The sequence below is a fragment of the Salvelinus alpinus genome, chromosome 1 (assembly GCF_045679555.1).
Source record: "Salvelinus alpinus chromosome 1, SLU_Salpinus.1, whole genome shotgun sequence".
NCBI classification, from domain to species: Eukaryota; Metazoa; Chordata; class Actinopteri; order Salmoniformes; family Salmonidae; genus Salvelinus; species Salvelinus alpinus.
The window spans coordinates 43124811-43147570 of NC_092086.1; the positions used below are offsets into that span (position 1 = coordinate 43124811).

The 22760-nt window shown below is 43.4% G+C and overlaps 2 protein-coding genes across 4 annotated transcripts; both read right to left on the minus strand.

The window, feature by feature from the left end:
- Positions 1-2806: 2806 nt before the first annotated feature.
- Positions 2807-5197, minus strand: LOC139576808 (nucleolar protein 12-like). The gene is made up of 6 exons (XM_071403309.1): positions 4946-5197; positions 4502-4607; positions 4296-4344; positions 3973-4127; positions 3787-3878; positions 2807-3389 (listed from the first exon to the last, which is right to left on the minus strand). Exons 1-6 carry the CDS (start codon positions 5056-5058, stop codon positions 3176-3178), a joined length of 729 nt encoding a protein of 242 aa, XP_071259410.1. The 5' UTR covers positions 5059-5197; the 3' UTR covers positions 2807-3175.
- An 850-nt stretch (positions 5198-6047) lies between these two features.
- Positions 6048-22431, minus strand: LOC139535744 (sterol regulatory element-binding protein 2-like). 3 transcript variants are annotated; one of them, XM_071335624.1, is made up of 19 exons: positions 22087-22431; positions 16292-16822; positions 15964-16112; positions 15634-15783; positions 15133-15402; positions 14739-14850; positions 14493-14644; positions 14157-14361; positions 13788-13963; positions 13353-13602; positions 13058-13227; positions 12758-12929; positions 12525-12642; positions 12317-12420; positions 11915-12047; positions 9591-9765; positions 8865-9041; positions 8656-8770; positions 6048-8489 (listed from the first exon to the last, which is right to left on the minus strand). In XM_071335624.1, the coding sequence occupies exons 1-19, from the start codon at positions 22184-22186 to the stop codon at positions 8269-8271; spliced, it is 3480 nt and encodes a 1159-aa protein (XP_071191725.1). In that variant the 5' UTR covers positions 22187-22431; the 3' UTR covers positions 6048-8268. The 3 variants fall into 3 exon arrangements, with proteins under 3 accessions (XP_071191725.1, XP_071191801.1, XP_071191641.1); XM_071335700.1 differs by having other exon boundaries at positions 15640-15783; positions 15958-16112; XM_071335540.1 differs by having other exon boundaries at positions 15958-16112.
- Between the last annotated feature and the right edge of the window lie 329 nt (positions 22432-22760).

A 22760-nucleotide genomic window follows, 5' to 3' on the forward strand; every position in this document is an offset into this window, starting at 1 on the left:
CGCCCTCTTCATATCTTTCCTCCTCATATGTTCCTCCTTATTCTCTACACTCAACACGCAACACAGGGTCATACCTCACCAACGTCTGTTACTGAGCACTTTGTAGTTGAGTTGAGTTTATTTTACAGTGCACATTAATCAACGTTTCAGTAAAAGTGCCGGTTTTAGCCAGTCGGCTAATTTTCAACCGCAGTCCCTGGGCAGGGTATTAAAAACAATTACAATATAGACAATCATTGAGCAGTGAGCACATGCAGCGCAACATAGGACAAGCTAGACATAGCATACAGACAGAGCAACATAAGACAAGCAAGACGTAGCATACAGACAGAGCAACATAGAACAAAAAGCAGCAAGACAAAATTCATAAAAGAAACAAAGTGTTTCCACACCTCACAAGCTACAGACCAAAGACAACATGGAAAGCGGCAATACACAGCTAAGGATTATGTTCACAAACCTGATTGACCTTTAGCCATGTCTTCATACATTTTGTGAAAGTGTGATATGTGGTGCAGTTATGTGTGTCTGATGGCAGTGTATTCCAGACATCGGAAGCTCTCACAGAGAAAGCGGATTTACTAAAGGTGCTTTTCCTTTAGGGAACTATAGTCACCTCTCATGGCAGACCTTGTGGATCTGCTGCCATATGTTTGGGTTTTCTGTTTAACAAAAATACTGAGTGGAGGGGGAGCCAGGCCATTTAGGATCTTGAATACAAGACATGCATCGGTGTATTGCACAAGATTCTCCCAACTCAGGAGCTCATGCTTTCTGAGGATGTAACAGTGATGATGGCTATTGGGCTTCCTATCAAGCACTTTGAGAGCCTGTTTGTAGACAGACTGAATAGGTTTTAATGTTGTACAGCAAGCTTGGGCCCAACTAGTCAAGCAGTATGTTAAGTGGGGGAGTATGATAGATTTGAAGTACAGTTTTGCTACCTCTGTAGTCAAACAATTTCATATAAATTGGAAATTAGCTAGGTTGAATTTGGTTATCTGAATGACCTTTTTCACATGCTTTTTAAGAGAGGTTGGAATCAAGTATGATAGTGAATTCAGAACTGGGTGTTACTGGTTAAATGGAGTAGCTTCCCCTTCCGAAATGATAAAGTCTGCTAGCCAAAGTTTAAGTAGACTCAAAGTCAACATTACCACTCAGCCATCTCTCTTACTTCCTCTCGTGTATTGATCCTTGACTGTTTGACCTCAATGTCTTACCTTCCACCTGTCTGTATAGGCCCAGATAATCACTCACCACTCTTCTAATCCCCGCTCCCTCTGTCTTGGCACTGGCATCCCTCTCCACTGCCTGTGGTGCTGGTAGTAGTGTTGGTGGAGGTCCAGTGGCTTGCCCTGGCTCCTTCTCCACTGTGAGGCTCTGCTGTGGTGTTTCGGCTGTACCCGTGCCTGTACTCGTGTCCGAGTGCAGGTGCTTCTGGCGCAGGCAGTCGTGGCAGCGAGAGGAGTCGAAGATGTTGGGCTGAAACTTGGGACAGATAAGGTCATCGCCGGAGAGGGGCATGGCGCGGCCGGAGGTGGCAGGCGCTCACTCATCGCACCCCTCGGAGAACACTGAGGAACAACACAGGCTGTAAAGGCAGATAAAACCAAACACAGTATTTAATGAGCCTAAAACACCACAAAGTAGAAAAGGTGGTTGTAGTAAAACAGTAGTACCAGTAGTACTTAAGGAAGAATTGTGGATTTCAAAAGAATATAGTCCATGAGGAGAAAAAAACTGCTAAAATCCTTTCAACATTTATATGAAATGTACAGTGTAAGACATTGATGGGATATTATTGCAGCGTAGCTGTAGTAGGACCGTGTAGTAGAGCTGGAAGCAATGCTGTAGCATATTTGATCCACAAGGGTAATTATTTCATGGTTAGTGCGATAAAACGGAACAGTTAAGCTAAGTGAAAACTAATCACACAAGAGGATATAGTGAAACACAATACAGAAAGGAAGATGATAGAACTCTTTCCAGCATATCATTAATATCATTACTAAACATCACTGAGAGCACTTGGTAACATCCCATATAAAAACATTTCAGCAATGAAAATCTAAATACAAGTCAAAGTATTGAATAAATCATTGCTAGATTTCTTAATGTGTATTATTTTCCATTGAATTATTCTCTTCTGAATTTGAGAGTAAGAGGTTTTCAACAATACCTGACAGAAGACTCCTCAGCCGTCAGTTAAACTGAGTTAAACTCTAAATATGCCATTTAGAGAAAGATACTATACTGTCCATCAGACCCCCGGCACATGCCTCTTCCCCTGCTCACAATCCCCCCGAGGCTCTTACTCTTACATGGATCTGATTGGCTGTTCCGACAATGGATGAAACTGATGCACTTCTGACTGCCATGTTGGCTCTGCTTAACATTACAGAGAACATATCAGTCTGCCAGACCTAGAACCAATATGGAGTCAGTTGCATGACAGTTACTCTATTGAAGGTTGTATTAGATATCATGAGCTTTAGAAAGCAAAATGAACTGCTTGTGACAGATGGCACGCGTTAGCTCAGGTTAGTGTAAATAAATAAACACTGCTAAGGTATGAGAATAGCATACATTAAGATCCTTGATTATACAACATTTCTTGAAATCAATCAAACAAATGAGGGCATAGAAATGTCTAGAAATACACACGTAAAGATCTATTCTCTGAAAAGGATGTTGACTGAGGAGTCAGGTTTCCTATCAAACAATAGGCTATAGAACTAGAGGGATTCACAGACTATAGGTTTATACAAGGATATAAACGCTACAATAATATTAAAGCAAGTGATTCGTATATATTCTTTTCTTTTAATCAAACTTTGAGCATATCCACATTGTATGAAATACAACATTACCAAAACAGTTAGCATATAAACAAACATGTAGAAAGGAGAGAGCATAACAAAGGAAACAGACAGGTCGTGTCCAATTGGTTAAAACAAAACAGTGTTTGAAATGGCTGCTCTGGATCGAGCAGACATTGGCTTTTAATGAGAATGAATATGTGCAGTTTGTGTATTGGTGATTTTGTTTGCTCCGTAGACTTTCCAAACTGGTACCATAGAAACTCTAAATGTCCATCATGGCTGCTTAAGCTCCTGATCAAACAAAGAGGCCAGACCGACCCTTACACTGCAAATCTATTTTTTCATAACTCTCAGTCCTTGTGATGTACCCTCTTCCCAGTCAGTCTGCGTCTTTGCTTTTTGCTGGTCCTCCCAACTCTGTTCTTCTCAATTCTGCCCTTCTTGTCTGTGGCACCTGGCTTCTTGTCTGTTGGCCGGCCTCGTCCTTTGCCTTCCTGCTTCCCTTTCCTGCTTCCCTTCCGCTGCGTCTGGTGAGCGTGGAGCGAGGCGTTCAGTGAGCAGATTCTGCAGAGAGATAATAACGTGTGAGAATAACTTGCCACCACAGTGCTCATATTGTTATATAGGCATCATATTAGACTAAATTAGCTGTCAGAACTGAATACAGAATGAGAATAGAACAGGAATTGGGGCTCATTACTATTCATTAGCAGGGTATATAGCACAGTTGTTGAGGAATAATGCAATTTGCATAAATAATGACCCACTTTTTTAAATCCTCCAGTGATTATGACCATTATCAATAACACATAAATGTTATTGATAGACATGTCAAATTACACATTTAAATTTTTTAGGATATGAAGCCACAAATTGTGCATTCAAATATTTTAAATATTATTGACAAGGAAAGAGTACAAGTGTTTTTCATTAAATGTGAGTGAGGATAAACACAGCATACTTTTTATTGAGGATGGGATTCCCAGATTTCTTTGGCATAGCGCTCATTTTCTCCAGCTCCTCCACCTCCTCCTCCTCACCATCCTCAGTAATCTTCAAAAGAAAATGTACAGTTTGAATACCTTTCAGAGAAACAATTTCAAAACATAAGAACACGGGACGTGGAAATCAGCAACAAATGCTTTACCTGATTGGTTGCTGGCGCAAAGAGGCTGGCCCCTGTGAGGTCAAGGTCACTGATGGTTGTCACAGTAACAGTATGGTTGGGGTGATCGTACTGTACAGACTCGGTTGTGCCCGTTATCACATCCTCCAATTCATCTTCTTCATCATCATCCTCATCTGTGGAGAGTTAACCATAACAATAAGAGTAAGTAAGCAGATGAAATGGATTCACACGACATGTTAACTTCTGGTTAAACCTGAAAACACAGATAAGGGCAAGTGAAGGCAGCCAACAATATTCTGTCAAGCCTGGCTAACATGTTTAATTATTTTGCTCAAACTCACCGAGAGCCTCTTTTCTTTCCTGCAGCAACTTCAAATACTCCTTGTGTCTCTGGAATTAAAGAGTAAATATGATTCGTGCCCCCTTCTGTCCACATTACTAGTATTCCCTTCATCAAAAACTCTACTAAAGTGACAAGTTTTACACACCATGTCTATTTAATTAACACTTAAATTAAATATTGTGCTTTCTTTTAGCCGGTGTTTACCTCTTCTTTGACTCTCTTCTGCTCCTCCTTTATCTTGGTCTGGATTTCCACCACTGCTGCTTTCCTCCTCTCCACCTTTCTCTTGTGGAATCCTGTCAGATACTCCCTGCAGGAGATACGATAAGTCAAATAGATGAGTACATTCATGACAAGTCACTTGTGGTCACTTTCTTGCATTCACCAATACTTAACTACTGATAGGATTAATGGGAACTTGGCAAACAAATCAGAGGTCTACTAAACACATTTCTCAAAGACAGAGAGGCAGGATGATGTGGCTTATGATTCTCTATCAACGATGAAGGCATATCAAACAAGCTCACCATGTAAATGAGACCTACCTAGCAATCTAGCTAGTTTAGCCAGAGATGCTCTATAGTTAGCTAACGTTAGCTTGCTATGCGTTGAGGGACTCCTGTGCTGTTTATAATGTGCCAAACTCACTGTCGCTCGTTATCGTTGAACATGACCACACATTTCTCTCTTTTCTTAGATCCAGGTTTAAATTTCTCATGCTTCCCCTTTTCCTTTTTGTTCCAGTTCTTCATGTTTTTCATTTTGAGAACACGTGAGCTTGTTTTTCAGCTAGCTTTTTGCTTCAGAATATCCTGCTTTGTATGTGCATCACACAATGTGGTCCGACTGGGACAACCTCCCAAGCACTTTGGTTCTTTGAAATTGTGGCCATTCTCTCCAATGCCCAGTTCTAGAAGAGTAATTTAAAAAAGTGCATTGAAATTAAATGTTATTCAGAATTCTGATGCAAGTAAAATAACATTGCCGTGCCTACATTAAACATTGATAAGTGTACAACTCTAATATTGCAACCATATTTATGGACAATCTGTTGAAAATACAAAAAGCAATTGGCTGCTATCAAAAATGTAGCACTGTTGAAACCAAAGCCTACGAGGGTGGAATAATCTGTTTGGTGGACACTGCCTACCCCAGAGCAGTGTGACCAACCCAAATTTGATAATGTATGTAGCTGTGCAACTTTCAGAGACCACATTCCACTCTGAACATGAAACCAGGTAGTCAAATACTGGGAGCCACAGTCTGCTGGGACATTCCTACAGATTAATACAGAGAGCAAGTCTGGAGACAATAGTTATTTCTACTGTGGGGAGTGGCTGTAAGACACCAATATTCAGCCCAAGTCAAAGAAAAGATTTCAGCAAGGGGAGATGGAGACAGAAAAGGAGGGCACATACATCATGAGCTCAATAATAAAGGCCAGGGACTGAGGAAGAGGGAGCTGAGGGGCAGAGAGAAAGAACCAGCAACTAGCTAAGAAAGCAGGAATAGAGACCAGTAAAGTGTGGGTGGTCTTCTTCCCCAGTACCAGTGTAGTTTTGTTGACCAGCCCAGTCGCTAGTTCCAGTGAAACACCTAATAAGGATCAAGATGAGCGTAATGCAGAACACTAACATTGCTTTAACAGTGTTCTGTCTAAAAACATCTTGTTTTGCCAACCTAATCTTTACTGTAGCATCCCTACTGCTTGGCATTTATAGCGATTTAAAATAAGACACGAACACACACATGCTATCCATGGCCATCTTTTATTAAAAAACTAAATAGTACATAGAAATCCAGAAAACAATACATAGAGGGGAAAACATTAGATGAGATATTTTGTAACATCAGAAATCGTAGTAAGTCCATTCACTGCAGATGTTTGGTTGTGCAGCACGTACTAGCCCACACTAAACAGTCTGATGAATTCAATCTGAAATAACGGTGCAGATACAAGGGACATGGTTGGATAAATTGACATCTTGTGGTGTATACGGCTGGTTTGAACTGGAAGACATACAGTAGGTCTTTCTCATATTATGGTAAAGTGTATGTACAAATTTCTGTGCATTGGAGTTCATGTCAAAAACACTACAATGTGCCAAATAATGATGCCCTATAAAACTGCCATACTAATGACTTGATGGACAACAGAATTTCCTGCATAAAATATTATTTTTAAAAAAAAGTCACTCCAACAGTTTATATCCCTAGGTTGCCTTGACAATATAAAACAATAAAGGAAACAAGATTGCTCAACAAAAAAAAAACTGAGCATGTATAATATTACAGCCATTAAATAAGAAAATCAGAACACAAAGATGAGAATGACGAAAGTGACAAAGTCTAGCCAACAGACAATACAGTTAAAAGCAATTGGACAGATTCCACAATGATAGCTCTGACACTGAAAACATAACAAAATAATTGTTAACTACATCAAGGCCATTATGCTCGAGAGCTTCCCAATCAGATTGGTCAGAATCAACCTTACTAGTGACAGTGACCGAACTGTTTGGTCAATAACATGGTCAACTCACTCCGGCCCCAGGCTGGTGGCCAATACACAAACCATTTAACCTTCCTACAGAGTTGATGGTACCTTCTTTCTACCCATTCGTTTCCCCTCTCGCATACGTAAGAACATCCTGCTTCATTCTATTCAAGACAGCTGTCTCTACATGGCTACAGAATGTACAATCTATATACAATCACAAATGTGATACTGTGTATGCGACTGACTGTGTGTGTGTGTGTGTATATATATATATAAAAAAGAATTGGGCTTTGATTTCCCATTTAGGGTGATGCTCCAATCCATGAACCTTTTTTCTTGTTGAAAAATGAATGGCACTTTTACAGTGCTGGCCCATTAATATTGCACTGCACTGCTGAGTCTAAATAAAGCTGCTCTGTGTACTGCACGACTACTGTCAACATGCCAACTGGTGTGGTACTACAGTATATTGCGCTCGAGTACACTGGCAATGTACAGTCAATGAGGTAGATATAAATAGATACTACTCTGCACTGTACTGTGAGAAGCAAGTTATTTTGAATTGTACAGTAGAGGCTAGAGGGTGACTATCAAAGCTAGAATGCACTGAAGCCACAGTCGGTCTCCTTGCGTTGAACTATTGTATTGGGCTGTCAAAAATACATACATTTTAAATGCATCATTGTGAAGCTTGGACGTACATGACATTTTAGCATTTAGCATCTAGAACTTGTGGAATGCCAGTGCATGTGCAGCCCGTCATCTACCTGTGACAATACAGCTCTGTAAAAAAGCTTTTGACATGACGAGCACAACCTCTTTGTGGATGAAGGTCCATTCATCGCGGGGCACAACTCAAAATAGCTGTTGGCTAATTAGCCAAGCAGAGAGAGACTGAATTGTATGTGGATGAGACCCAATGGCAGCCATTTTGGCCCTTTTTCCCTTTGGGGCCTATAAGCAGATTCTCTCTACGCTAAGCAGTGTTAGCAACATTACAGTGTTAGCATTATACCAGTGAGCATGTGAGAAACCAGTGTGCAGTGGTCCAGTGTATGGGCTGCATTATATACAATCTCCTTCTGTGAGGATATGGGGGTGTGTTAGGCGTGTGTGACAGTAAATATGAGACTGCCAGAATGTTAACAGTAGTCAATGATCAGGCTGGCAGTGTGAAGATTCAAGGTCCCTTTTGGAATCTCTCCTGTACAGTGATATGTCCATGAGATACGACTGTTGGCGTAGTTGACTATTAGATGCTGTGTGGAAATGGCTGACTAGTAATTTATCAGTGCTATGTCTATAGGGCTAGGTGACTGTTCTGGGATCTGTATGAGTGGGCTAATTTCTAATATGTGGTGGAGAATAACTCATCACTGACCACTGATCAGTACTCTTGAGTGAGTAGATCACAAGTCAGCGTTAATGTGTGTGGGTCTAACTGATCTGAGATCTGTCTGAGGGGGAATTATCAGGAGGCCGCGATGGTGGTGCCCCCGCTGAGGCGGAGCAGGATCTGCTGACAGTCCTGTAGGGAGCGGCGGTCTCCCACACGCTCAAGCGTGCGCTTGGCCTCGGCCAGCAGGTGGGCGCGGTGCCCTGGTGGGGTCAGCAGGGGTAAGGGTAGGTGGCGGCACGCCAGCAGGATGGCATGAGCCCTTTCACGCTCACCCAGAACACAGTCACCCTCTGCTGCAGGGCGGAGGAGGAGAAGAGGGGAGGAGGAAAAAGTAAAGAGAGAAGGTCAGTACAGTTGGGTGGAAAGCACTAAATGTGTTAATTTGACATCAAAAACACATTTGATATCAACTTCAAATGGTATCATTCATGATAATAATTGAAGTGTGGGTGTCCTTACCCGTGGTGTATCCAGGGTTGTTGGTCCTGCGTCGGAGGCTGTGCTCCAGTAGCTGGTGTGTGCGGGTGGGACTGGCACCAGCCATCAGCCTCACTGTGGTCTCATGCAGGAACACCTGGGAGTGGACAAGAGAGGGAACACACATTATTACACCACAGATAGCCATGAATAATGCATGAATAATCCAGCAGGTCTGAAGCCCTAGTTACCTTGTGTTGTGCCTGTCTGTAGCATTGGCCCAGCCTTCGCAACGAACTCAGGTCCCGCTGGAATCCAGCCAATTGGGAGCTAGGGGCGGGGCCTGGCTCCCCATTGCTGCTGCTTCCTCTTTGCCATAGGCTGGTCCTGAGGGTCAGCAAGAGGTCACAGACCAGGAGCTCCACCCCCTTGTTATAGGAAAGACAACAGTAAGGCAGACAATTTTTTTTTCTTTTTTCTAACTGTTGAACTACGTAATAAATGACTACACAATGAGTTATGGAAACTAATAGAGGCATATGGGACAGTACATGCACCGTAAGCAGTGTCTCGACCTGGATATGGTGTGTTGCAGGTGCCTGCAGATTTGGGAGGCCTCTGTACTGCACTGCAGACACATTGCAATGGGCTGCAGGATCATGCAATGCAACTACAATGCACCACAGCCACCCCCTACCACCCACACACTTCTACTATACCTAGCTAGTCAGCTTGTACCTGTGCTTTTGTGAGTCAAATGAGCACCCATGCAACGGTCACCGTGTGCAGTATATGTTTGTTCATGGTGTGTGTGTGTGTGTAATATGACCAATGAACACTGTCAATCAACCAAACTCCATTACAACCTGTACTGCATGTACATGTATATACACAAAGGTTAGAGTTGGTTCAACTAGAAATCACAGAGAGTGCATATATTCACTTGCATCCTAAACACCCGCATTTTGGGAGAGTACCTTGTTGAGCCAGTTGCCAGGCTGGGCGGACAGGGGAACAGAGATGCTGGTGCGCAGGTAGCTGCTGGCCCTTTCGCAGTGAGACAGACTGGCCACCGCCCCCTCTCCCTTCAGAGGAGACAGGCTCATCTGCACCGCCTTACACAGCAGCAGCACAGCCTTGGGCAACGGATGACTGCAGGACGACAGGGAAAACAACATAGGATTATGGCAATGCTTCTAATGTAATTTACATACACATCACTGGGACCATGCTCCCACACTTCCAAAACATCTACTGAAAACGGTGCATGAAGAAGGCCCACAACATCATCAAGGACCCCACATACTCCAGCCACGAGCTGTTCACTCCCTTACTGTCAGGCAGATGGTATCAGAGCATGAGGTCTGATACCAACAGGCTCAGAGACCACCTGCCCTTATACTCCACACCTTAGCACACAACTGATGTTACCAGACTCTTATTAAGATGACTAAATACTGCACAATTTAAACACTTGCCCCCTAATCCTCTCTTCCCCGAAACATGTATAAATATTGGTCACAAAATTTTACCTTCCTGTATTATACTTATGCTAAAATGTTTATTCTATTCTACTGAGCCATTTACTTTATATTCCTATTCTTATCTTTTATTATTTCTTATTGTTGTTGTTCTATTGTCCAGAAGGAACCTGCAAGTAACAATTTCTTTGGACAGTGTACAGTCCTGGCCAAAAGTTTTGAGAATGACACAAATATTAATTTCCACAAAGTTTGCAGCTTCACTATCTTTAGATATTTTTGTCAGATGTTACATTGGAATACTGAAGTATAATTACAAGCATTTCATAAGTGTCAAAGGCTTTTATTGACAATTACATGAAGTTGATGCAGAGTCAATATTTGCAGTGTTGACCCTTCTTTTTCCAAGACCTCTGCAATCCGTCCTGGCATGCTGTCAATTAACTTCTGGGCCACATCCTGACTGATGGCAGCCCATTCTTGCATAATCAATGCTTGGAGTTTGTCAGAATTTGTGGGGTTTTGTTTGTCTAGCCACCTCTTGAGGATTGACCACAAGTTCTCAATGTGATTAAGGTTTGGGGAGTTTCCTGGCCATGGACCCAAAATATCGATGTTTTGTTCCCCGAGACACTTAGTTATCACTTTTTCCTTATGGCAAGGTGCTCCATCATGCTGGAAAAGGCATTGTTCATCACCAAACTGTTCCTGGATGGTTGGGAGAAGTTGCCCTCGGAGGATGTGTTGGTACCATTCTTTATTCATGGCTGTGTTCTTAGGAAAAATTGTGAGTGAGCCCACTCCCTTGGCTGAGAAGCAACCCCACACATGAATGGTCTCAGGATGCTTTACTGTTGGCATGACACCGGACTGATGGTAGCGCTCACCTTGTCTTCTCCGGACAAGCTTTTTTCCAGATGCCTCAAATAATCGGAAACGGGATTCATCAGAGAAAATTATTTTACCCCAGTCCTCAGCAGTCCAATCCCTGTACCTTTTGCAGAATATCAGTCTGTCCCTGATGTTTTTCCTGGAGAAGTGGCTTCTTTGCTGCCCTTCTTGACACCAGGCCATCCTCCAAAAGTCTTCGCCTCACTGTGCGTGCAGATGCACTCACACCTGCCTGCTGCCATTCCTGAGCAAGCTCTGTACTGGTGGTGCCCCGATCCCGCAGCGGAATCAACTTTTGGAGACGGTCCTGGCACTTGCTGGACTTTCTTGGGCGCCCTGAAGCCTTCTTCACAACAATTGAACCGCTCTCCTTGAAGTTCTTGATTATTCGACAAATGGTTGATTTAGGTGCAATCTTACTGGCAGCAATATCCTTGCCTGTGAAGCCCTTTTTGTGCAAAGCAATGACGACGGCACATGTTTCCTTGCAGGTAACCATGGTTGACAGAGGAAGAACAAATGATTCCAAGCACCACCCTCCTTTTGAAGCTTCCAGTCTGTTATTCAAACTCAATCAGCATGACAGAGTGATCTCCAGCCTTGTCCTCGTCAACACTCACACCTGTGTTAACGAGAGAATCACTGACATGATGTCAGCTGGTCCTTTGTGGCAGGGCTAAAATGCAGTGTAAATGTTTTTGGGGGATTCAGTTCATTTGCATGGCAAAGAGGGACTTTGCAAAGAATTGCAATTCATCTGATCACTCTTTATAACATTCTGGAGTATATGCAAATTGCCATCATACAAACTGAGGCAGCAGACTTTGTGAAAATTAAGATTTGTGTCATTCTCAACTTTTGGCCACGGCTGTATACCAGGTGTATCTCGTACATACGACTAATAAAACACACACACAAAGTATACTGACTCGAGGGTATGGAGAGCTCTGGGCATGCGCTCTGCCTCTGCCAGCAGTGACCTCACAGCGACATCATCTCCTTGCAGCCAATGGGCAGCAGCCTTTAGGACCAATGCCCACCAGCGACTCACTGGGTCTGCCACTAAGCAGAGAAGAGATTACATGGCAACATTAGACTTCAACTGTGGCATCAAGAGGTCTAGCAACAAATGTTCACGTTATATTGAAAAGGTCAATTATGTTAATCATAAAGAGTTTATCTTTAGTGTTCAAGATACATATAAGAAAAAAATCTATACACATTCACAGCATCAGATCATCTCGTAGGAAAGAAAGATGGGAGAAATCTGTAAAGAAATCTGTCCCACACAGAGCATGGTGTGGTTCACACCAACGTGTGCATTCCAGTACCTGGCATGGTGGTGTGATTAGGTGGGGCTGGGAAGGGAGGAGAGGAGGACTCCTCTGTGCAGCTGTTTAATAGCTGGAGAAACTCCAAGGCACTGGAGAACTCCCTGAGAGACAGAGAGAGAGAGAGAGAAAATAAAACAAAGTAAAGTAAACTATTTGCATAAGTAAACAGGAGAGTGACTGGCCACTGTGAGGACCCTGGCCTTACCCAGAGTCGTTCTTGGGCTTGTCTGCCTCCGTGTCAGTGTGGGGCTGGATGAGGGAGTGCACAGCTCTCTCCAGCAGCTTCTCACAAAAACAACGATGCAGCTGAGCGATGGGGTCAGCTAAAGGAAGAGAGAGAAAGAAGGAGGGAAAGAAAGATAATTAAAAGGCCTAATTGTTGCATGAGGGCATTTCTGTATACACTATGAGCTCTTCCGTCAACTTTATTGTTCATACCTGGGTCTCTCTGGGAAGTGTACACGCCCTCTCTGCTCTCAGACTTCACAGACCAATCACAGCTGAGGAAGAACTGCCTGCCCAATGGGGTGAAGAGCCAGTGCAGACAGTCAGGGATGGGCTTGGAGTCTGATTGGCTGGCCACACCCTCAGCACAGCTCAACAGGTAACCCTGGGTTACAGACATGTAGGGAAAGATGACAGTGTGTGGATAGTATCAGAGATATCATTACCATAGCAGTAATGGAGGGATGTGGAGGATTAGTAATGGAGGATGGAGGGATGCCCTGAGACACTCACAGGCAGGCAGGAGAGGTGGTGGCCCAGGACAGTGCGCAAAGCTGTTGCCGCGGTGACATAGATCTGGGCCTGCTGGGCAGGGGCCATCTTGCTTTGGGCGCTCTCACTGAGGTTGACAGCACTCATAGACAGAGACAGAGCCCACAGGCCACTGCGCTGGGGAAGCTTCCCTACACAGAGAGAGAGAGTGAAGTTCCAGACAGAGGATGGGGTACTACTGTGTTATGTTATCGTGTTTACAATGACTAATGATACTGACCTAGGCTCAATGTTCTAGAATATTCAGTGTTGTCACCTGTGAGCTGCAGCTGGCTCAGCCTATGGTAGACCAGAGCTGCATCCCGGGAGCTGGTCTTGGACTCCTCCCCCTTGTGCTTCCCACCAACCTGGCGAACCAGCCAGCCCAGAGGGGTGGGGTGATGCAGACAGTAGCGAATTAGGTTCCAGGAGAGGGAGAAGAGGAGGTCCCAACTGGTGGTGGGCAGCGCTCTGGTCAAGACTGACAGGCAGGTTTTCAAACTGGCCATGGCTGCTGTATAGTCACCCTGTAGGAGTGGAGAGGTGGGAAAATCTATAAGAATACTTATGGAACTTGGCATTCATGTACCTATAGACAGAGAGATGGTTTTACCCAATCAGGGCACCAGTTTAAGAGATACTCATACACAAGTACAGAGAAAAACAATAAGGTAGGGGGAAATCCTTCAGACATAAAGGGATGTGAACTCACTCTGTTGAGATGTAGGTCTGCTTGTTTACGTTGCCTCCAGAAAGAGACAGATTTGGGCGAGTGGAGGGGGGTGACAGGCTCCCAGAGGTAGAGGACCCTAACACAGCCCCACACTGCCCCAACACCGCTCAACATCCACACCGTCAACCATGGCAACAGGCACCAAAGCCAGGTCGCTGTGGGAAAGAGGGAGGAGTCAGTATAAGATACATATACTCCAATACATCCTCAAAACAACTCCCAAACGGGAATTCTTACTGGGAACTACTACTGTTAAGAAAAATAATGACTGACTATAATAGCCTATCATGAATATATACATGCAAAAGGACTTGTATGGTCAGTGTAAGGGTAAACTAAGGGGCTGACCAAAGTTCTGGGTCTGGCTGGGTAATGAGAACAGCGTCCTGGAGGCTCTGTGTGCAGAGGTCAAGCCAGAGCTGCCCTGGGCCTCAGATCCCAGGAGAGAGGGCAGGGGGTTGAGGGAGAGGCAGAAGAAGGTGAGGGCGCAGAGGAGGAGACGAGAGCGATCCATCACTCCCACGGAAGATGGTGAGCCAGGCTCACTCTTCACCTGAGAGAAGGAGAGAGAGAGAGAATAGTTCAACTACTATGTAAGTGTTCAACCTTTGCAACATTCAATTCAAACAATTTCCACACAACAACAAAAACATCACAGTTTCTTGACTATCATCATCACAGTACCTGCTCATGGTCCAGTAAGGGACTGCCAGGCTCGGAGTCGATGCAGTATGGAGAGAACTCACGAGGAGATCCTGAACCAGACTCCGAGGCTGGAGGTGACATCATCAGCATCTCTGGTTTCATCTCCACATCGTCAGACAGCACCACTGACTCTGACAGAGAGGAAGTGGGAGAGAGCCCAATGTGTTACGGCCCGTTCATGAACTGAAGTTGTGATGGATTAACTAGTAATAATGGGGGACTTACTGTTCTTGCTGTTCATCTTGAGGGCCAGGTTCTCCTGCCGTAGTTTGTGGTTGACCTGCTGCAGGTATTTGATGTAGTCGATGGCTTTCCTCAGCACTCCTGACTTGTGCATCTGCGTACAAACACATTAGCAATGTGTCAGTGTACATTTGGTGAGAGTGCCCTATACGTACAACTCCATTCCTCTGACTTCCATGTACTCTAGGAAATACCAAGAGTCTGTGGTTTAGCATATAGCCTAATTAAGTTTGACACCTGTGAAACATTCAAATTGTTCTAGCATGCTTCTCTAAGTTTCTATCGGACTTGGACCACAAAATAAAACTAAACCCACTGTTCCTGTAAGGTCAAAGATAGTCAATATTGGATTATTGTATCACTTGGTTTTCCTGACCTTGGCGTCGCCGCCCATGACCAGGTCTCTCAGCTCCAGGATCTTGTCATTGATGGAGGAGCGGTACCTCTTCTCGATTATGTTGTGGGTGGTTCTCCTCTCCCCCTCCTTCATCACCCCCCCTGGACCCATCACCATCCCGTGGTCCATCACCTGCCTGTTCCCACCTACACAGTGGGAGGTGCCTGACGACAGCTGTTTGATGGGCAGCTTGTCTCCGCCCCCCATCATGACAGGCACAGTGGTCAGGATGTTACTGCCCATCAGAGTCTGAGGGAAGAGTTAAGGTAAAAGTCAGTGGTGACATATGAAACAGCTAAGATACTAAGGGGGACTGAGCAGAGAAGCATGTTAAATGGAATTATTTTCTCATCTCTATTTGAAGTACTTTTCAGTCCAAGTTCAGGATTAATCTGGGTCTTTGTGACCGTCCCCATTAGACCCTGAGCAGAGAGAATAGAAAGGGAGAGAGCGAAGCAGACAGATAGTATAGAGACCTACCGGTACCTGTAGAGTCTGTGTCTGGATAGGATGGGTCAAGGTGGTGATCCCAGGGTTCTGCATGGTGGACAGAACCTGTGTCCCATCAGGTTTCAGGGTGGTCAGAACCAGATTCTCTGTCTTCAGAATCTGAGGCTGGTGGACCAGAAGCTGAGAGACCAGGGACACTGGATCAGTTACAACCAGTGATGCCATACACAACACAAGGTATATAGTTACAACATGCTAGGATCTGCACATATTTAGAGAGACTTTATAAAGATTGGATGCAACTAGTTTTGATTAGGGACTCAAACATTGTAAAGTATGAAGCTTGATACTCACGGGTACCTGTTGAACCTGCTGTTGCATGGTGTGGACTGTAGGCGCGGTGGAGAGAGTCTGGATGGTCTGGCCCGTCTGCAGTAGTCTCTGGTGCTGGATGGTCATGGGTTGAACCTGTGGTGATGTCATTATGCTCTGCATCTGCGGTTGGAGGACTGTGGGGAAAAAGAGAGGTATGCAGTAAGGATACATTGTCAAAGAGCACCAGTCATATAGAAAAACACGTAGGGCTCTGAATATCTTCACATGATAAACATCTTTAAGTGCATTTCTAATGAATAACCACCGTTTCCCAGTGACCTAATCTTTTCAGTAAAAAAAAAGTTGCTCTAACCTTGGAAGCTTGTAGTGGGACTCTGGTGGCAGATGACAGGGTTCTGGATAAAGCGGGACTGGCCGCCGCTGGATGTGATCATCACCGTCTGGGCCTGGGTCTGAATGGGCAGAGCCTGGTTGTGGGTTTGGACCAGGGTGTGCACAGGGAAGCTATGCGTCTGCATGGGGATGCTCTGGCTGTGGACCTGGATGGTGGGTTGCTGCTGGGGCTGGGGCTGGATGGCCTGCATCTGGGGCCGGGGCTGGAGCAGGGGAGGGGCACGGATCTGATGCTGCCCTGAAGAGAACGTCTGGACTGGGGTCTGTGGTGGGGTGAGGGGCAGGGACTGGGGGGCCAGTGTTTGGGTGGGGATGAGGGTCACGTTGCTGTTCTGGTAAACTGTGGTAGTGGTCTGGGGTGTCTGTGGGGCTTGAGTGGGTGGGCGTGGGGTGGCCCCAGCACCATTCTGTAGGGAGCCCGCAGAGGCCATCTGGTCCTCAAAGAGGTCGGGGAAGTCCCCCACCTGGTTGCTGACAAACTGGAGCATCTCTGAGGAAAGAGAATAATTCAAGGGGTTCATGAGTCTCTGGTTGTGGGTGAGCTAAAATGCACTTTATACTTAGACATAAAATCATGTGGAATGGCAATTGATTGACTAGACAACAAATTTGACTTTACATAGTTAGCATAAAATTGGTTATTAGACATAATCCATTGGTTAATATGGCCCTCTAATGAGGTAGGGCTTCATTGTTGCAGTCAAATCAAATCTTATTTGTGCCAAATACAACTTAACCAACAACGCAGTTCAAGAAATACAGAGTTAATAAAAAAAATTACTAAATAAACTAAAGTAAATCAAATCAAAAAGTAACACAAGAAATGTACATAACAATAAAGAGGTGATATACAGGGGGTACCGAGTTAATGTAAAGGGGTACAGATTAGTAGAGGTAATTTGTAAAGTGACTATGCATAGATAATAAACAGTGAGTAGCAGCAGTGTAAATAGGGGGAGGGGTCAATGTAAATAATCTGGTGGTCATTTGATTAGTTGCTGTGCTGTAGCAGAGAGAACAGTCTATGACTTGGGGGACTGGAGTCTCTGACAATTTTTTGGTACTTCCTCTGACACCGCCTAGTATTTAGGTCCTGGATTTCAGGAAGCTTGGCCCCAGTGATGTACTGGGCCGTACAACCTGTCACAAGGGGAGATCCACAACTAGGGACTTTTCTAACGCCTTCAAAGGCCTGCCTTAAGGTGCTGGACCTGGAGTTCCTATCCCTGCCCAAAATGATTTGTTTTAATGTCGTATAGAGTTTTTTAAACAATCTTTATTAAGAACTGTCATTTTATTGTGAGGAACTGGAGTTTCATCTGACATTTTTTCAGTTTTGTCCTCTTTTGTGAGTGAGGCATTGGAAAACCTCCCTGGTCTGTGGTTGAATCTGTGTTTAAAATTCACTGCTCGACTGAGGGACCTTACAGATAATTGTATTTGTGGTGTACAGAGATGAGGTAGTCATTCAAAAATCATGTTAAACACTATTATTGCATAGAGTCATTTAAACTTCTGTGATTTGTTAAGCACATTTTTTACTCCTGAACTTATTTAGGCTTACCATAACAAAGGGTTGAATACTTATTGACTTAAGACATTATCTTTTTTTTTTAAGTAAAAAAAAATAAAAAAAAACATATTTCCACTTTGACATTACGGGGTATTGTGTGCAGGCCAGTGACACAAAATCTCAATTTAATCAATTTTAAATTCAGGCTGTAATAAAACAAACTGTGGAAAAAGTCAAGGGGTGTGAATACTTTCTGACGGCACTGCAGATTATTAACCTGCATTAGAAATTGGCCTTGAGTGAAGAGATCACAGAAAGAGGAGAAACCACAGTGACCTCCAGTAGAGATTTACAACAGTGACAATGCCATTTACTGCCAGGGCAAGGTCACTGAAGGAATTAAGAGGTTTATGGAGTAGCGGCCTTGGTTTGATACACTGCTACTGTTCCGGCATCGAGTCAAGGAAGAGAGCGCCAGCTAATGCTTATAGGAAAGCCTTCCCTGGCAGAAGCGGTAGAGATACTCTTAATGATCGGCTATGAAAAGCCAACTGACATTTACTCCTGAGGTGCTGACTTGCTGCACCCTCGACAACTACTGTGATTATTATTATTTGACCATGCTGGTCATTTATGAACATTTGAACATCTTGGCCATGTTCTGTTATAATCTCCACCCGGCACAGCCAGAAGAGGACTGGCCACCCCTCATAGCCTGGTTCCTCTCTAGGTTTCTTCCTAGGTTTTGGCCTTTCTAGGGAGTTTTTCCTAGCCACCGTGCTTCTACACCTGCATTGCTTGCTATTTGGGGTTTTAGGCTGGGTTTCTGTACAGCACTTTGAGATATCAGCTGATGTAAGAAGGGCTATATAAATACCTTTGATTTGATTTGATTCCAACGACTAGCCCTGAAAAATGCCATGGTAATCTAGTACAGATGCCCTGAGAGACCACGAGAACGAGGTAAAAGAGCACCCTGGTAAGAACATTACTTCAGCTACTGGTGGAGTAGGTCTTGATTGTGGACAGTTGTACTGATAAGAGCAGTTGAACATGCTAAAGAAAACGAGTAGTTTCAAACCGGTCTTGCAAGAAATGAGAGAAGCCTACATGTTGAAACTGTTTCGAACGCCCTCTACTGCAGGGTGTGTTTAACACTTGTCCATTTATCGTAAGACCACAACGTCTCAACCATACTGGCATGGTAGGCTAAATGTTCTCATGTGGTTTACCATTGTCTGGGGTGCATAACAAGCCTGTGATCAGTGGGAAGAGGGTGCCATTTCTCATTATTCAAATGACAGCTTTACATTTGACAATATAATTTTGTCCAGTTTAAAATTGCTGCTGTTAGCAATACTGCCAAAATCCCTTCTCTAATGACAATGTCAAAGACATGTCACCTTATACAGAAAGCATGTCCAGAGCATGGGCTTCAAAGGACTGGCATGGTCTTATAGATTCCACTGTGAAACTGGTGTCCTGTAGGGACCTGTGTCCCTGTAGGGACCTATGTATAGATAACGTTGCTAGAAGATTCGGGGTTAAAGAATATTCACACTTTTATCAATGAGGGGCTGCAACCTTGAACTCACACTTGTGATAAAGAAAGGCTAGACACCTAGGCCAATAAATGCATCGTCCTCCCATTTATGATCATGGTGACACCATTTATCAGAACGCAGCAGCCACTACTCTAAAACCCTTGGATGCAGTGTACCATAGCCTGCTTTGCTTTATCACAGGTGACAGGTTTAATATCACTGCATCCTTTATCAGAAGGTCAGCTGGACCTCAATTCCTGTAATTCACTTAATTTCTCCTTTTCGTTTACAAAGCTATTCTGCACAAGCTTCCAACATCTCACTTCTGTTAAAGGAATACTTCGGGATTTTGGCAATGATGACCTTTACCTACTTCCCCAGTGAGATGAACTCATGGATACCATTTGCATGTCTCTGTGTCCAGTATGAAGGAAGTTAGAGGTAGTAATGACTTGAAGTCCATGGGTATCTACTAGCATGCTAGAATTGAATTATCATGTGAGTAGTTTGTTTTCAGGGCACCATTGGGAATGAGACCCTGGCCTCAAATTGGCCTCCCCTGAATAAATAAAAGCTTATTAAATAAATAATAACATTACTGTAGAGTAACATTACTGTAATAACATTACTATGGTCGATTGATGAAGAAATGGCTTATAGGGTCCATCTCACGCTCGGGAAAAAAATAATAAGTGGCTAGTCTAATATTAATCATTCATTGGAATTGTCTGCTTCATCGACCACACCAAAGACAGACTCACATGCACATGCGCACAGGCTCCACAGGGGTTTGGCTTTCAGAGGTACAAAACAAAACAGAGCCCCAAGACAATTGTGACACAAAGGACTAAAACTGTCAAAACGGGGACAGTTTCCTAGGGCTGCTCAGAGCAGAGAAAATAGGTTATGTTACCAGAGCAGCTATTGCATTGGGAATAGTGGGGAGAAAAGTCTAGATAGTAGGGCCAGGACGATACCAGTATCACTCGTTAGTATTGTGGCAAGGAAACAAAACACATAGCGGATTTAACTTCTTTAGGAAAACAGCTCTAATGTTAGAAACAAACATCATATTGAATTATTTTCCAAGCCTTGACACACTATATTTCACAAACAGCAGGATAGATAAGGCTATGCAGAGACCTTCTGAGGGGATCCTTAGTTCCAAGACTTAAATAGCCTAGATCTCATATAAAAGGTATCATTAAAACACAAGTGAGTTTCTAATTGCATTAGTTTCTAACCCAAAGAGGCAAACAAAAGATTATACAGAGTCACCCACCATCAAACTATTTAAGAGCTTTGGACTACATCTGGGTACCCTTTTTTAAAAGTTTCAATTGCTACCCAATCATTTCCAATTTACCGATATGTTTTCCTTTACATAGGTATAACATCTGACCAATTCAACTTACTAAATCTTTATTGTGGGGAGGAGTACATTTTTCATAAATAATTTAAGACTAAATTGAGTTAGACTCATACACAACATTCTCTTTTTCCCATTATTTTGTTATACCCAAGTCAAGGGGTCATAACTCTTTGCATACTTCTCTTTTTAACACTAAAGAGGGATTACATAGCATAGCCCCCGGGTTCTCTTAGTTCCTGCACTGCAATGGGTCCCATTTATCCCATATTGTATGACAGCGTCACATCATTTCGGTGACTTAGCATTCAGTAATTGGAATCTGGTGACCTACGCCGGTCAATTCTGTGTCCAAAGCTCCATCCTTTCACAGTGTGCCAAGGGTAAAACTGCTGTTTTGATAAGATGGGAACAGTGATGTTATCTCCATACTGTCAATATCCTGAGCCTATGAATGAGCAGGGTGAAGTAGACATGTTTTCCCGTCAAAAAACAGAAGGGGTATTAATGATGGGCCAGTAGACATTGCGAGTCACTTTTCTCTCCATTATTGATGAACAAACCCTCAATGGTATGACAGCCAGGAGAGGGATAGACAAGCATGACAAAAAAAACATCTCAGAACAAAATGTAATGAAGAACATAGATAAATAAGAAACAAGTAAAACTAGGCTAATAAGCCATTGGGAAAGTATAAGGAACTTTTTGCCTACAGATAATTGAATGACACAGCTCACAGTTGAGTCACACTCAGTTACATTTGAGGAGTTGTTTATTCACACGCACACACTAAACTGTTGCATTACCACTGTTCTGTAGGCCAACCACCCATTTAAAATATGCTTGAATCTTCACTGATGTAAAATGTGATTGCAATATTAAATCAGTGACACAGAATCATTTAAGCAAATTATTGTTTAGAAATGTAAAACTGTGGAGTGCTAAGTGTATCTAAGTATCCTATGCAACGCCCCAAAATTAAGGGTGAACAAGTTCCAATCCTATGGCATCCACAATAGTTTCATGGTTGACGACACTGTCCTACTGCCAATATTTGACACAGACAGAAAGTATATAATTATTTATATACTCTTTTAATGTGAGGTGCATCATAATTAGCTAGTCTAAATACAGTACCTATATGTAATTGTAACCAATTGACTATCAACAAGCGGGCTTGCTTGACACATGATACAAATCACCAGACTCCCGGCCTTACCGCGACGACACACAATACTGTCAGAAAGCAGAAATAGGACACAAACTCGTGGACAAACACAAAATAATTCCATATTCTCTCATCAATTATGACATAAATAGTAACTCACCATCGATGTCTCCCAGTGTAAATTCGTCCCCTAGTTCTGACAAAGTCGGATCCATATTTTCCATGGTCGAGATGTACTCCCCACTAACGTTACTGTCCATAATGAAATTCAGAACTTCGCCTCCCCGGCTTTAACCGGAGGTTGCTGAAGGAAAGAACCAAGATGTCCAGAGATCTTTGAAGCGTTAACAACGCATACGGTCACTTTATCTTAGCTCTAAGTTTATTAAACTATCAGAGGACATGTAACACCTCACCAATGCCTCAGAGGCCGATTTCTATTTAGATAAACTCATTTAGAATTTAGACGTCGCCATCTTGTTTCCACTACTTACGTCATTTACAAACAGCGTTTGTGAACCAGGACGACTCCTGATTGGCTTAATCCTGGCTGTTGTTGTCATGAGACCAGGCACCATTGTCCAATAGAAATGTCACCTTTACCGTGGCCTGATAGTACGTCAACGATCAGAAGCTTTCTTGAAATTTGCATTGACTCCTCCCAAATATTTCTTTAAAAAAAGAGCCTATCCAAAGAGATTCACTCTAATAAATATTTAATGATATCTGACTTTATATATGAGCCCGCCCCATTTGAACAACATTATTAATGTTCTGGCTATCCCCAGATGTTACGCGATACCTACCATCAGGATATGAATTATACAATAACAA

What these genes read in the sequence shown, in the direction of transcription:
- LOC139576808 (XM_071403309.1), bottom strand. Translation starts at nt 5,058, where the DNA reads ATGAAAAACATGAAGAACTGGAACAAAAAGGAAAAGGGGAAGCATGAG. An exon ending in GGAAAGAAAAGAGGCTCTCG is followed by an intron (nt 4,128 to 4,295) that starts GTGAGTTTGAGC and finishes AACTCTCCACAG; the next exon opens with ATGAGGATGATGATGAAGAA. An exon ending in AATCCCATCCTCAATAAAAA is followed by an intron (nt 3,390 to 3,786) that starts GTATGCTGTGTT and finishes ATCTCTCTGCAG; the next exon opens with AATCTGCTCACTGAACGCCT.
- LOC139535744 (XM_071335540.1), bottom strand. Translation starts at nt 22,186, where the DNA reads ATGGACAGTAACGTTAGTGGGGAGTACATCTCGACCATGGAAAATATG. An exon ending in CACAGACTCTACAGGTACCG is followed by an intron (nt 15,403 to 15,633) that starts GTAGGTCTCTAT and finishes CTCTTCCCTCAG; the next exon opens with ACTCTGATGGGCAGTAACAT. An exon ending in AGAGCTCTCCATACCCTCGA is followed by an intron (nt 9,766 to 11,914) that starts GTCAGTATACTT and finishes GTCGTCCTGCAG; the next exon opens with TCATCCGTTGCCCAAGGCTG.